The 15976-nt window shown below is 39.9% G+C and overlaps 1 protein-coding gene across 1 annotated transcript; it reads right to left on the bottom strand.

Annotated features, from left to right (window-relative positions):
- Window positions 1-125: 125 nt before the first annotated feature.
- LOC128381718 (proliferation marker protein Ki-67-like) lies at window positions 126-15015 on the bottom strand. The gene is made up of 18 exons (XM_053341757.1): window positions 14983-15015; window positions 14418-14520; window positions 13940-14021; window positions 13536-13651; window positions 12784-12853; window positions 12592-12667; window positions 9914-10555; window positions 6995-7221; window positions 6784-6891; window positions 6165-6732; window positions 5828-5943; window positions 5520-5697; window positions 5262-5405; window positions 4218-5140; window positions 3619-3664; window positions 3418-3525; window positions 2352-3050; window positions 126-2171 (listed from the first exon to the last, which is right to left on the bottom strand). The coding sequence occupies exons 2-18, from the start codon at window positions 14504-14506 to the stop codon at window positions 496-498; spliced, it is 5868 nt and encodes a 1955-aa protein (XP_053197732.1). The 5' UTR covers window positions 14507-14520; window positions 14983-15015; the 3' UTR covers window positions 126-495.
- Window positions 15016-15976: the final 961 nt, after the last annotated feature.

Below are 15976 nucleotides of genomic sequence, written 5' to 3'. Positions count from 1 at the left end.
TTTATGTTAAAAATGAAGTTTTATTACCCTCCACCTCTGATTATCTAATCTCAGCACTTCCTGTAACTGACAAGAACATGAAAATGAATCACAAAAAACTGTACAGACTAAATAATGTTGGCATTTTCATCTTTCAAGTCATGTGGCTAATTATCATCCCAGGCATTTTAGCCACACATGGACACACACTCAAAAAATGACACATTTTTCCATTATACAAAAGATTTTAATAACTATTTTTTTCCAACATAAAATATCAGCAAAACCTGTAATGAAAAACTTACAACTTTTCAAAAAAAATATAAATGGTTAAAACAAGATTCCCTGCTGTGTTGAAAAGGAAAAGAAAAAAGAAAAAGCAGTGCTTAATTTTCAGTCTATAAAACTACTTGCTAAAATGGATTACAGTCTAAAATCAACAAATACAAAAAGTTTTTTTTTTTTAATTTAAAAAAAAAAGGAAAGTCATTATAGTTAACATATACACAAAAGCTCTCATTTCTTTGCTGATCTTCCTCTTCTGGTTTTCGGCTGTGTCTCAGCTTCATCAGCCTGTTTGATGTCACCTTTCTTAGGATTGACCTTGCTGGTGGACTCAGTGGTTACATCTGCGACCTTTGCCCCTCGCCTGGCTCTCTTGGCAGGCTGAGATTCAACAACTTTATCTGAGAGATCCTGCTCTTCAGTTTCGTTGGCACTCTGCACTGCATTGTTGCTCTCAACGTCATCTTGGCCACCAAGTTTTGACTTCCTGCCGCGAACCGTCTTCAAAGGAGTTATCTCGTAGACTTTCAAATCTCCTGTCCACTTGACAGATTTTTTGGACGTTTTTGTGTCTTCCACAGCAGCACTGCTTAAATCTTCAGTGGGTTTGGCTGCTGCCCGTCTTCCCCTTTTGGCCGGTTCTACTGAAATCGGAGCAGACTCTGGAGCTGAGGCTTCTGTACTGGTCTCCTCATGAGAAGGGGCTGCACCTCGGCGTGCTCGCTTGGCTGGAACGGCTAGTGAAATCTCACTCTTTGCAGTTTTGGCCCCCCTTGCTCTACTGGTTTTAACAGTGGCAACGTTTTCCTGATTCTCCTCGGTCTCCGGCTCATGGTCAGGTTTTTCCTCTGGTACTTCCGCGGTGATATTAACCTCTTCAGCAACTTGTTTTCCTCTCCTGCCCCGTTTGGGTTTTTCTGTGGTGCTGACAACAAGTACCTCTTGGGTCTCAGTGGATTCGACTGGGGTTACACTCTCAGTGTCTTTTTTTGCTCTTCGCCCCCCTCGCCCGGGCTTTGCAGGCACAGTGGCTTGTTCATTCATTGGCGCTTCAGCCTCCTCTGGGACAAGAGTTTCAACTATTTGGACCTCTTCTTCTGGTTCTACATGGTCTTGCTCAGTCTTTCTGGTTCTCCTTGACTTTTTAACTGGCTCCTGGGATTTAGTAGTCTCTACTGAGGTAGTCTTGCTATCATTCTCTACCGTTTCTTCTTCCTTTTTGGCGTTTTTTCCTCTCTTAGCCCTGACTGGAGGCTTGGACGGCTTCTTGGTCTCCACAGCGACAACTGTGTCTTCGGTCACCTCGTTTTGGTCAACGGTATCAGGGTTCCTCTTTCTCCCTCTTCTTTGTGTGGGAGCGGACTGTTGAGGCTCATCAGCTGCCAGAAGATGCTGGTCACTCACAATTTCACTCTTTTCAGGCTCGGATTGAGGTGGTTCAACAGGTGTGGGTTTAGCTTTTCTCCCCCTGCTCGGCTTCGACACAACTTCCTTTTCAGGGGCTGCAGACTCGATTTCTTCTTGACTGGTATTTATTGGAATTTCTTCAGGTGAAATCTCAGTCAATGGATTTGTTTCCACAGCTTTCTCTGGCACTATTTCAGGTTGGTCATCAGAAGTGTCTTCTTGAGACCTGGCATTTCTGCCCCGTGTAGTTTTTCTAACAGCAGGTGGGGCAGTAGCTGCAGTTCTCTTCCCTCTTCTTCCTCCTCTGACTGGAACAGGGTCAACAAGATCCTCACAAGGTTCTGCTGCTTCCTGGTTATCTTCAGCTGCTTTTGGTTCCACCAATTTTGCCCTTCTGCCTCGAACAGGTTTCTTCTGGACAATTTCCACAGCATCTGATGATTTACTTTCATCACCTTCAACGGGCAACTGCTCACTACTGACTTCCTTTATATCCGCTTCTGTAAATGGGAGAAAACAAATGAGAAACGTTATTTTTACATTTACAGTGGCTCAGCCTTCAATTGATCTGATTTAGTTAGTTATGGTATGCTTTAATTAACCAGGAAACACACATATTCCCTCACTTTTATAAAAGAGGCCAAGCACCCACAGTAACACAAATATGAAAGATGACATACCTTTTGCTTTGTCAGCTTGGAGAAGATCTTCGCTCTCAGTAGAGGGCACATCTTGCTTCTCAGGCACTGATTGAGATTGTTCAGATTCTTTATTAGTTTTTCTTCCTCTCTTGGGCTTCACCACAGGTTTTTCCAGTGGTGCTTCACTGTCATCTGCAGCGTGCTCCATGGGGGGAATCTGTTCACTCTCAGGCTCTGGCACCATTTCAGTGGCAATCTCTTGCACTGTTTCAGCTTGATCATCAGAAGCCTTTTTGGCATTTCTTCCTCTTTTAGGCTTAGTAGCGACTTTGGAGGGCAGAGGGGCACTTTCCTCCTGAGTGAGCTCAGCATCCTTGCTTTCAATGGACTTTGCATTTCTGTTTCTTGCAGTTTGTCTAACTGCCGATGGTGCAGTTGCTTCAGTTTTCTTCCCTCTTCTTCCTCTGGCTGGAGCAGGGACAATAGGATCTTCAGAATTTTCTGTGACCTCCTGTTCATCCTCAGCTGCTTTCGGTTCCACAGGTTTCTTCTGTTCATCAGTGGCAGTTGCGGGCATTTCGGTAACTTCGGAAGGAGCCGTCTCAGCCTGAAGTTGTTCTTCTGGCAGAGTTTCGTCTACAGCTGCCTGTGAGATAGTTTCCATGGCATCTGATGGTTCATTTGCATCAAGTGCACTGGGCACCTCAAGCTGGGCACAGGCAACTTCATTTGCATGACCTTAAATAAGATGGAAAACAAAGAAAACAAGTCAGCTTCCCTTTCTTTTTTGGCTGTTGAAAATACTTGCATTATCAAGTTTCAGATACATTTGCAAATATATTTCTGCAAGATTGGTCATTGTCAATTCCACAGACAAAGACCATATAAATATGGACTGAAGCCACTTCAAACTATTATTAAACTATGGAGTCAGTATGCGTTTTTGAATTTAGGCATTATGTACTGTAGATCTGTCAGACTGATAAATCAATATCAAAATCTTAGTTTTGGAAACAAATATCTTAAATTCTGTATTTTTATATATGGCATATTCTCATTTTAAATAAATTAATACAAAAAAGGTAAAAAAGTAAAAACAACTTACCGTTTGCCATGTCAACTTGGGGAACATCTTGGATCACATCTGATGGTCCATCTTCACTCTGAGCACAAGGTACAACGTCTTGTTGCTCTTCATGGGCAAAATCTAGTTCTATGTAAGAAAGTGAGAAGACAACAAAAATAGTTTAATATTCTAATATAGCTTAGAAATACACTCAAAGTAATGTCATGTAACCCAACTAACCTTTTGCAACGTCTGACTCACAATCCGAACGAGTTTGGTCTTCAACCTGTTAAAGAACAACAACAAATCAATGAGAATGAACACTAACTGATACAAAACAAGAAACCCATGCTGACACATAATTAGTAGTGATGAGTCTTTAAATGGTCATGGTTTGTTATTTATATAGTCAGTCTAAGTGTACATAGGAAATACAGGGGCAATTGTAAGAATTATTTTGTTTTTGGTCTGCTATAAATATTTTCACAGTAAGTTTAAATGTGTTGTGTGAATGAAATGATAAAAGTTGAGAAAATACAGCTTGCTTTAGAGTGCAAGTGCCCAACACGCATATTTAAACTATTAAGCAATGTTGCTAATACTTACAATCACAACAGTTTTCCAGTCTTTTAGTTCATTGTTTGGTTTGCCATCTCATATAGCTGAATCTCAGTTTTTATTTCTCTCAAGCATATCACACTAACAATTGTGAGCTTCTCTTTTTCTGAAGTGGGCAATTAATTCAAACAAACAAACCCACATTGCAATCATCAACAGCATGATTACAACTATTACATTGTTACAATAAAACAATGAAAAGGTTGATGCTTCTTGATTACCTCAGTTGTTTCCACTGGTTCTGCGAGATTAGTCAGTGGCTCCTCCATGAGCTCTTGAAGTCCTTCAAAGTCTTCCACAGGTGCACATTTCTCCCTCGGTGTTTTCATCATCCTCTTGATACCAGAGAGGCAAACCACTGGGGAGCTCTTAAGGTTTGGAGTTTTCATGTCGGTCTTTTCGGCTAGGTTTTCTGATTCTTCCACATGTGCTGGGGTCTTCATTTCCTTAACAACATCACAAGTCACATCAGCAACTTGTGCAGTTTTCAGAAGCTCTCCATGTACATGTTCAAGAGGTTCAGCCTCCTGTTCTGGGGTCTTCATGATCCTCTTCACTCCAGAGAGACACTCCTGTTGCTCAGGTTTCTGTTTGGGAGTTTTCAGAAGATTCCCTCTGATATCTTCTATAGGTTCAGACTTCTGTCTTGGGGTCTTCATGATCCTCTTCACTCCAGTGAGACACTCCTGTTGTTCAGGCTGTTGTTCAGGCTTTTGCTTAGGTGTCTTAAGAAGTTTCCCTCTGATGTCTTCTAGAGGTTCAGACTTCTGTCTTGGGGTCTTCATGATCCTCTTCACTCCAGTGAGACACTCCTGTTGTTCAGGCTTTTGCTTAGGTGTCTTAAGAAGTTTCCCTCTGATGTCTTCTAGGGGTTCAGACTTCTGTCTTGGGGTCTTCATGATCCTCTTCACTCCAGTGAGTGACTCTGGTAGTTCTGGCTTTTGTTTGGGAGTTGTTACAGAGGTCGTCTTCAAATCCGTGCACTGCTGTTCACCTGAATCATCAGTGTGAATCTCCAATGTAGGGGTGTCACTAACAAAACTGGATTCTTCATCTCCATTAAGGAGGCGCTGGACAGCCTCACTGTTGTATCTTCTTTCTTTCACTGTAGATCCAACACTCAGCGGAGACACTATCATTTCACCTGTAAAAATGTCACCTTTCATTAATTTATGCCAATTTGATGACCAGACTTAAATTTAACAATCCCGTTTATATTAGTCCTCATGTTGACTACAAATGTTGCACACACACACACACTTTACCTATCTCCTCTGGTGTGTTCAACACTGATGGCTCTACTACAGATGTAGAAAGATTTTCCACTGGTGTTTTGGGGGCATTGTTCTCATTGATTTCAGATCTTCTCTTCCTTTCCTTTGCAGGTGTTTTAAACATTTCAGAAACTCCTGAAACCACAACACACACACACACTATAATTAGATACAATACTGAGCAAAGTCCAAGATGCAACACCAGAAAGAATTTTAATTTGTTGGAATGGGGGGGGGGGGAATATTTACCCGTCAAGTCCTCGTCCATTTTCATGTTCTTTTTAAAGAGTGCAGTATTGGTGACCACTCTTGGTGCATTTCCAGTTGGATGTACAACCTTTAGTTTGTGAGCTCTGCCCACCACGATGGTAACAGGTGAATTTGCATGTCCAGTGCTGGCATGGCTGATCAGTTTTCTTGCAGGGGTCTGACAGATTGAGAAAAAACATTAATATTTGCATTACAACAAGATATACAAGTACTAGTTTAATAGTTAGTAGACTTGCTGTAAGAGTAAAGGCTGTGTACCCAGTAGTTGTTAGAGTATCTTACTATACCTGTGGTTTGGGTACAGTCTTCTTCACAGGCTTTTTGTTGACTGTTTTTTTAGCTGGAGCGGCCACTTGCACCTTGGTTTGCCCAAACTTGACAATGTCTGCCCAGGAGTTTATGGCTTGAAGGAGAAAAACAAAACACAAAGTTTACTAAACTGAATGCTAAATATTATCAAATGGCTTTTGTCACCTATAACACTCAAGTCTAATCCTACTTCATACTGGCCTGCATTGAAATGAACCAAGAATACCATTAGTAACAGGGTTAGGAATAAAACTTAGATTGATTTAAGCTTCTTTGCCTGCCTGTACAAGAGATACATTTCTGGGTGCAACATACCTTTCATAGATGCTCGTGAAATGCCACTTCTTCTGTGCATTACTTTTACAGCGCTCTTTGCCAGACTTGGAGTCTTGCGTGAGGTGCTCTTCATGCTCTTCCTCCTCAGGGGTATTTTAGGGGTTACAGTGACTGTAGACATTGGGTCCATACCAGCATCTTCCACAACTGGTGATGGGGTGTTGATGCGTGATACAGAGAATCGCCCTTGCATAGTGGGGGTGTTGACTTGTGAACTCAAAGGGGTTTTTGTTGGTGTTGCAACAGTGGCATTTTCCTTCGGGGTAAGGCTTGACCTTCTCTTTGCCGTGGGGGTCTCCAATTTGTTTTTGGAGGGAGATTTTCCCGTAGCAGGAGATGAACTCTTGGAATTTGGTGATTTCTTTCCAGGTGACTGAGCCTTGGGAGAGGAGGCCTTTGATTTTGGGGAATTCTTTCCTGGTGTTGGAGCCTTAGGAGAAGGGGTCTTGGGTTTTGGTGATTTCTTTCCAGGTGACTGAGCCTTGGGAGAGGAGGCCTTTGATTTTGGGGAATTCTTTCCTGGTGTTTGAGCCTTAGGAGAAGGGGTCTTGGGTTTTGGTGATTTCTTTCCAGGTGACTGAGCCTTGGGAGAGGATGCATTTGATTTTGGTGATTTCTTTCCAGGTGTTGGAGTCTTAGGAGAAGCATTCTTGACACTTGAAGATTTCTTCTTAGGTGGAGTCATGTTTGCAGGACTATCTGGGTGCTCTTCAAACTCCTATGAAAAACAAGATCCATTTAAAATAATATTATATGGTGAATCACAATTAAAATGTTGGATCAAAGTAGTCATCATCATTTGATCTTACCAAGCCAATAACTGATGCTCGTCTGAGGAGTGATAGTTTGGGTTTGATGAGACACAAGCTTCTCCGTGGAGCAGCCCCCTTCCGTAGTGGAGAGTCAGGAGGTAGTTTTTTGTCAAATAACTCGGGACTCAGGTAACCGCCAAAGGAAACGCGCTTCTTCTTCATTTTTTGCTGGGGCAAGTCAGCTGCAAGTTCTCCACTTTTGCGTTTTTTGGACAGCTCTTCCACTATGAAGTGAATCAAAAAACATAATTGTACATAAGTAACAATCTATGAAACATATCTTGAACAATTACCAGAGATGATAGTAAAAAAAAATCCTGAGCCTGAACTTTTTTCCCTGGGAGGAGCCTAAACTATGGTATATGCCCTGATTAGCGTAATTGTCAAGCGGGATCCGTATTGCTTGTATAGCATACTGAGACTAAGGATACTACAGCCATACCAGCAAAAGGTCAGTCATTATTGTTGAGGAATGCGACCTCTGATGCTGATGTTTGTCTAATTGACCACTGCACTGACATCAGTAGAATTTGCCCTTATATTGTTTACTGTAGAACTGTACGGGTACAACAATGTATTCTGGGTACAGAGCAGTTTCTGAAATTATAACAAGAAATAAAAGGACTGATTTATCATTGTATATTGCTGTAAATTAAATACAGTGAATAACACTTCACAGTAAATAAAAATACATTTATATCAGTATCAATCATCTAATATTCATAAGTGCTGCTTTAACCCTGAATCATGCAGCATATACATGCAAACTGGTGTAATATGAAAGTTAGCAGCCATATCAGGGTGTATACAGGTATAAACAAGTTAAATTTAAGACTTTTTAAGACCTTTTAATACCACTTCTAAATGAAATTTAAGACCAAACGTACGATGGAAATACAGTAATATTTCCAAGTAAACACACTGACAGTATGGTAAAATGACAAATGACGGTTGAGTTTAAGAACATCGGCTAAATGTGTGTCATGCAAAAAGATCACAAAAATGTCATCACTGTCCTAAATTAAATTACTGCGGCTGTACTAAGTGGTGGTGGTGTGACTCCTCATGTATGTTAATGGAGTGGACAAAATATTAGGAACACCTTTCAATATAATGCACCCTAATCTCTCAATAATGAACATAAAGCTGAATTTTCACCTTCTTGTCAAAAAATGTATAAACTTCATAAATGTAGAATTTATAGCAGAGCTGCTGTATTGGATTAAATTAGATTGGAAGCCAGTGAGTCTATTTTATGTAGTTAACTTATTCTCTGAACTATATTACAAGTTATCTAGTATTATACAGTTAAGTAGTTATATTCAGCATCAGTAGCGTCATGTTTTTTGTTGAATGCCTCACTCTCTCTCTTAAGGTCTGTTGAATGAGAAACCTCTGAGTGACTTAAAATTGATGTTGTGTAACATCAGCTGATAAAACGCGCAGCACCACAGCATAGTGTATAGTAACGTCACAGTTACCTGTCTGAGGATTAACGTTGTTAATGGTGACATCACATGGTAGTTTTGCGGGCTCCGCTGTTTTTTCTGAGCAGGTTCTTCCTCAGATGATGTAGATTTATGTTTTAACCAGCGGTCTGTGTTTGCGCCTTAAACTTAATATCACTGTTAGCTTGTCTGTGTTATGCTAGCGGGAGGTACAGAGAGCTACAGGTGTGTTCAGGGTCGAAGTCAGACAGTCGGACACAGCGGTTCCGGCCCGCTGTAGACGTTGGTTGAACATTAATACATCGCTGTAAATGTGTGCGGGAATTTCCCGCATTATAAGTGTTGGATTTGCGGGAATCAATTAAATTGTGCGCAATATCCGCAATCCCGCGCTGAAATTCAGGCCCTGATTCATACACACTGCCAGCCACCGATCGTAACCAAGAGTATTCATTCCTGTCTAGCCATTTGTGATTGAACTTGCATTTCCCCATGTTTAAGTCGAGTGGCTACCAGTGCTGAATTAGGCCCATCTGTAGATGCTTTACCCTCCGCCATCAAGAGCTGCGCAATACGAGCTGCGCAGTAGACTACGCTCTGACCTAACCATAGACAACGCAGCACAACGCAGCACCGGAGAAAAAATATTCAACCTAACAAAACAGATTGCCCGCATTTTCACGGCGACGAGACTCAATTATTTAAGACCCAAGCAATCTGAATTTAAGACAATTTAATACTTTTTAAGGCCTTATTTTCATGAAAATTGATTTACGACTTTTTAAGACTTTTTAAGGACCCGCGGCCACCCTGCATATACACAACTGAGGGGATCCGGTCTACAGTTAGCCAGTTAGCTGAGTTAGCCGCCGAGTTAGCCGCGATCGGGGAATATATGACCCGGGTTAGCTTAAGTGATGCTAAATCGCGATCATGCTAACAAGTAAAAACGGTGATGCTAAATCGCGATCATGCTAACAAGTAAAAACGGACTTTCAAAGAGTGTAAATATACACCAGCAGCTAACAACACAATCAAAAGAGGAAAGTAACATGTACACTCTCATTTTACTTCCCTATGAACATAATTTAAATCGTCAGTGACTGCTGCACCTGTAAACATTTCCAGTGGAGAACGTGAGGAAAAGAAGAGGAACTGCATAACTGCCTTCATAATAAAACCACCTACTTCAAAATAAAAGCATGCATACATAAATGTCCTTTGATTTGAAGAATTCATAACAATTATAATACTCAAAAGTAACTAGGAATTGATTTGTAGCCTAACCATTGACTAAACAGGGCATGAACAACCAGACAGTCATTTTTTCTGAAACATGCACAATTTATTTTAAATATTTTTTTTTTCCCCCAAATACGTTGGTGCGCCAGAGCGCTATCAGGTCTGAATTACTGTAAACCAGGCAACACTTAAATAAAAAATAATGGTATTGTACAATATTAATTACCTTTTTCAACTTTCCCAGAGTTCCTTGGTGACGTTCTTCTAAGATGCTCTGTTTTTTGAGCAGGCATTGCTTGCTCTTGTTCCTTAGCTGGTGTGGCCTCCTTGCTCCTTCTTCTCATAGGTGACTTGGGTGTTTCAGCAGAAATTTGCTCAATAACCTCGCTGACAGTAAACTTCTGGGGAGTTGTTGCCTCCAACTTGGAATTTTCTGCTTCTTCAACAACAGATCTCACCATCTCAGTGGCAGGAACCTGAGAGGATCTCCTTTGCTTCTTAACAGACTTTGGGGTCCCATTGCTTATACTTTGAGCCTCCCCATTATTTTCTCCAGCTTCAAGAGAGACACTAGCTTCATCCTTCTTGGGAGTGTCTTCTGTGGAAATGGCGGGTGTTTCATTGATTTCTCCAACTGTCCCATGTTTTGGAGTGCAAAACTTCGATGACGGTGTCTGAAACTTGCTGCTGGAGGATTTCCGAGGAGTCTTGACATCCAGAGATTTTTTGATCATTTGATACAGATCATTGAAGGGGGAATTGGTCTGGCTTTGTAGCAGGCTATCATCTTCCTTGGACTCCACCTCCATAGTTTTCTCCAAGGCTCGCTGTATGTTGTCATGGTTGGTTCCATCTTTCAGATGAGGGTCTAAAAGTGTATGCAAAAAGAAATTTAGATAAAAGGACAAGCACTACCATCCATCACTTTAATATACCACAATGTAACAAAACACAAAACAAGTGTTGTAAAAAACAGAAATACTGGCCCACAATCCCATTTGGTTGGAGAGTATTAACCACTTAACATACACCCCTGTTTTTTATGCTGTTAGCCTAAATGACATGCCCAAGTTGTGAGCAGCACAGATCCCACATAGTTTGAGACTCAGATGTGTCTGGTATCATTGGAAAGGAAACACTCTCAGGATTCTTGTAAAAGTGTCTGTGTGATTCTGTGACTTACTGACAAAGAGTGGCAGAGGTTACAATGATGGGGTTGTTTACTCGCCCATAGGTTTGCCTTTACAATGACATGTGTACAGACATTCAGGGACCTCTCAGCAGGATATAGACACAATGAGGCCACAGCCACAGGTCTTGGCTTCATGCAGTCCAAATTTGGAGTCAAAAGACCAAAAGATTAATTTTTCTGAATTATTTTTCAACAGGTATGTCCATGCGTTTTCCTTAGGTCCTTTTTGGAGACTCCAAATGGACACTTGGTTACCATGGTTACCAAAGCTGTATAACCACAATCAAACACCTATAACTTCACAACCCCTTTGCCTACAATCAAAATCTTGGTCTCTAATGAAAGCTGACACCATATTATTATTATTATTATTATTATTATTATTATTATTATTATTATTACATATAACCATATTTTTTGTTTGGCCATATCTATCTATCTATCTATCTATTTTGCTATAAGTCATATGTCAAGTCGAAGAAGAACCAACCGTGTACCAAAATGCCGAGTGCGTAATGATATATGGTTCAACTCTTTTACGCACAGGGCGCACGCCGGTTACGCTTGGAGTTTGTTTATGGACAGCTAAACTTAATAGCTTAGTGTCATACACTGTTGGAAACCTCAGACCATTGGCTAAGAGGTTATTAACTTCATTTCACCGAATATTTCCATAGGCTAGAACAGCAGTCAATCAAAGCCATGTCGTCATTGTTGTCGGTCACATGTCCTCATTGGCTTTGGAGACATGTACTACCTAATCCTAAACACCGATTGGCTTGTGTGTGGTGTCGTCAGAAGCAGGAGAGGCTCACGGTCGTAAACATCTAGTCACGTGTACTCTGAGATGGACGTGCAGGTCAGGAAATGACGTAAACGGACCGTATATGGTTTGTTATTTGTGTTATTACGTTACGTGTTGGACTAAATTCATGGACATATTGAGAAAAGTATTCCGGTTTTATGGAAACGGATTTCATAAGAATGGAATGGATACTTGGCGAGCTGTACAGAAAGTGCTGAGTCATAAGATGATCGTTGTGGATAAAGGGAAGACTTTGAAGGTATGTAGGCATTATAGCTTTTCTTACTTAGCTCAGGGGCTAGCTGAGCTAATCGCTAATACTATTACGGCTGTGAGCAACCATATAAGTCGTGAGTGGTCTTGAATGAATCAGCGCAATCTAAGCTTTCCAACGATGTACGGCATGAATATATATGTTTAAGGGTTGGTGTTTAAAACATTCAGAAGAACTTGTGGCTACCTCCTAACATCCGTACCGTCCCGTAGACGGAAAAGCGTATGTTAAGTGGTTAATGGACCTGCAGCGAACATTGTTTTACTTGTCAGTTGCTTTACAGACCAAGCTAAATACGAATGTATGTATGTATGTAGTAAAGGTCTGTTTGATACTATGCTTTATTGAAATGGTTCCTCTCATCCATGTTTTTGTTTTATCCTCTAAAAGTTAAAGCAATGATTTCCGTCTACATTTTTAAATACATTTCATTAAATGGGCGTTGCACTGAAGTACCATACTTAATGCTATTAACTATGTTATTTGTGCAGCACTACCTTCAGTTTTACTGATCTGGATCCCCTGTGTGTATTTTCAATGTTTCTGAGTGATTCAACCAATCAGCAGCCGTCATGTTCAAATAAGAAGCACTTAAGCTGCAATTTCAGAAAAAACTCAATCATACAATCTCACCTGTGGACACTTCAGAGATCCTCTTTTCTACAGTTCCAACAGCAACTGTGTCTCCTACATGCTGATCTTGCAGGACCTAGACATAAGACACTTTGATTAACATAACAATACGATTTATTAGGAGTGTAGCCAAATCCAGGACGCTGAATTGACTGCTATGCTGCAGTGATCAAAGATTAATAAGTAAATTACTTTGAGGGTTTCACTTTTGCCTCCAACGGAAGACCTCTTCTTTGGTGTGGGTGCTGGAGGATACTCGAACCTGAAATAACAAAAAGATCCCATTTACTTCTGGGATGATGCATTTGCTGCAATCTGCAACCTAACCACTAGATGGCACTGAATCCTAAACACAGTACCACTAACACATTGTTAGTACTTAAATCAAATGTCCCCTCTCAAAAGCACACAGCAGCATAGGCGTGTATGTGGAGAGGTTAAACCAACATGGCAAAACATGGCACACGAAGCCATTAGAAATAACTAACATGTATTTTTTTCTTCACATTAAGGTTGAAAACAAACATTTTCAATAGTTATACATCATATTTCAGTGACACTGCTTACAGATATGGAAATGATGTGAGGTCAGGTGATAGCAAATTGCTGTAGTCTTGCTTGACATGAATGAATGATGAAATTAAGAGGAAGTAATTTCGGTTCTATAGGCTGTCCGTTCTAGCAAGTGCAAACACTGACAACCTACACCAATAACCAAGTCACAGTAGCAAAGTTTTAACTTTACCACAGAAGTTATCCAGATATAAATTAGATTTTAACATCACTAATAAAAAAGGTCCAAAATCCAGGCACTTCAGGGTCATATAGGCAAATATGTACTACTTTTTTTGGGAAAAGACAAAAGTTAATCAATAGTAATCAGCAAGGTTAACAATCCCTTTATTACCAGAGAACACCCAGTCCAAAATATTTGCAAGACGCACCTGAAAGAACGGTCAATAATGGTTATCACATCTCCATGCTTCAAACGCTCAGCCTGCTGCAAAGCCTCTCCATTGACACGGGTTGGATTCACTGAGCTCAGATTTGTCAATACAACCTAGGAGACACAAAACAAAAATAATCTTAAACAGTCCCTCAAATAAGATTAGAGCAGAATGCTATTGTAACCTAGGCTTCTATTTCCATCCAGGGCAGGATTTCACTGTCAATTTTAAGTGATAAGAGAAGTGCGATTTTTAAATAGCTACAAAATTGACATGGTAATGATCAAAATAAAAAGAAATTAATGTGATTATTCAAGGGCAGTTCCTGATTATCCTAGCTATCCTGTAAGTATGAAACACAGACAAATCAATATGTGCATGTGCAGTATGCGTTGTTTTACCTCTTTATTTTCATTGAAATCAATTCTGCAATGCTCCTTGGAGACTTGAGGAAGCTGGATACGAATATCGCAGGTAGGCTTCCTGTAACATCATGAAGAATCACAACTGTTAACAATGTAGCAATTTAACGACATGTTAGTGTAAATGCTGTTTGTTTATGATTAGTTGATACAGTGTTTCAGTGTCCAAAAGTACTGAGAACTTGTAAACTGGAGGTTTGATATACAATATGGAGTCAGTTGGACTTAATGCAAGAACAGCTGCAGACATGCGTTTAAATTTTTTGACGTCAGCAGCACATGTCCCGCCTTCAAACCAAAGCCTGTCAACCCCAACATGAGGCCACACATTAGTACAAGATGCGTATGGGTTAACGTGACATTGTTTGCGTTACTGTAACATTGCATTTCAAGAGAACAAGGGATTTCTTCTGAAAATATGACATGGCATAGCAAAGTTTTCTTTAATTGATCTCACCTTCCAAATAAGCATGATGCAGTAAGTGGGAATTCAGTCCCATCCACTCCACTCCTCTTAACCACGACTATCTTTCCATGTAGTGGCATTCTCGTAACTTTACCTGGAACATTAGCAAACAAAAAGTCTTAAACTGCACTTCGCTTAACAAGTGGACGTGATTTTTTACACTAACGTTAAAAGAATCCTCCCAAAAAACATTAAACACTCGACGGACAAATACATGCGACAAAATATAAATATTTGTCTTGATTGTACTTCATCGGTTACCAGTGATATGAAAGTAGTACGTTTCAACTTTAGTAGAGTTAACTGAAGTCTACTTTGGTTGCTATGAACACCGTCCAGCCGTTTTGGTGTCGCCAGTTTAAACGCTGACAATTGTGCGTCATCCCACGTGCAATATTGCTTCGATAGTTAACGTTTATCTTGTCAAAGGTATTTCACGGTGCACATGAAATAACATTAGTGACTATTTACTCCTCAAAACAACATACAACAAAACATGTAAAATTAGTGTCACTAAGATTGCATGATAAGCTAAAACATAAATTGTAAGCGTTACCTGGAGCTCCGTTCAAAGACACATCGACGTCTGGCAATCCATATACTTCAACCGAAGTGTAGCAAAGATGTTTTTTTTTTTTTTTTACTAAAACATCAATATCCTACCATACTATACCTAATGCCGAGGAACTAAGTTCAACGACCAGCGGCTACCATAACGTTAAGCTACCTTATAGAGCAGACTTCCTTTACCGTCTCTTTTCTTCAAGAGTGAGGTTGTAAATATCACTCCGCGGAATCATACTGTAATCGCAAACTATTTATTTAATAATCACTCATGTTTTGGTAGCACGATATATTTAGACCGTTCTATTATTAAATTTTAAAAGCTGCGTTTGGTTGCCTGAATTAAATTAAATTTACTTACTTTCATAAAGGGGACTATTTTGTTTACGAATTTGGCGCAACAATCTCACGTCTGTAACAGGACTGTGATTTGAAAATGTTTGAAATTCCGCGCGAAGGAATATGATTGGTTGAAACGTCACTTGCTCAGTAAGGGGGCGGGGCATAGTACTACAGCGCTTTTCCAGAGCCAGAAGGTGATGTGACATGATGTGTAGTGAAATTTTGTTTATCTTTAAGCTATCTAACTCTAAAAACGATCAGTATAATATGTTTATATCATCAATCATATGATATTATGATAACCTTAAAAGTACTCAGTATATATTGTTATATGTACATACATACGCTGTAAATTATTCAATATCAATATTTAGTACACTCAATAACATCCATCTACAATCATGCAACTTACTACTGTAGCAATTCTTTCTATTCTATTTGAATTAGTCTATTTAGCTATTGTATATAATTTAGACTTTAGAACATTATCTATCTATCTATCTATCCATCTATCCATCTATCCATCTATCCATCTATCCATCTATCTATCTATCTATCTATCTATCTATCTATCTATCTATCTATCACAGCTGATGGATGACTTATTAACTTGGTTTACTGAGACAACTAAATGTCACAGAGCC

Source organism: Scomber japonicus, chromosome 20, assembly GCF_027409825.1.
Source record: "Scomber japonicus isolate fScoJap1 chromosome 20, fScoJap1.pri, whole genome shotgun sequence".
Classification (NCBI taxonomy): domain Eukaryota; kingdom Metazoa; phylum Chordata; class Actinopteri; order Scombriformes; family Scombridae; genus Scomber; species Scomber japonicus.
This window is presented reverse-complemented; position numbering and strand designations above follow the sequence as displayed.

What these genes read in the sequence shown, in the direction of transcription:
- LOC128381718 (XM_053341757.1), bottom strand. Translation starts at nt 14,506, where the DNA reads ATGCCACTACATGGAAAGATAGTCGTGGTTAAGAGGAGTGGAGTGGAT. An exon ending in GCAAAAGTGAAACCCTCAAA is followed by an intron (nt 12,668 to 12,783) that starts GTAATTTACTTA and finishes TCTTATGTCTAG; the next exon opens with GTCCTGCAAGATCAGCATGT. An exon ending in AATGGACGAGGACTTGACGG is followed by an intron (nt 5,406 to 5,519) that starts GTAAATATTCCC and finishes TTGTGGTTTCAG; the next exon opens with GAGTTTCTGAAATGTTTAAA.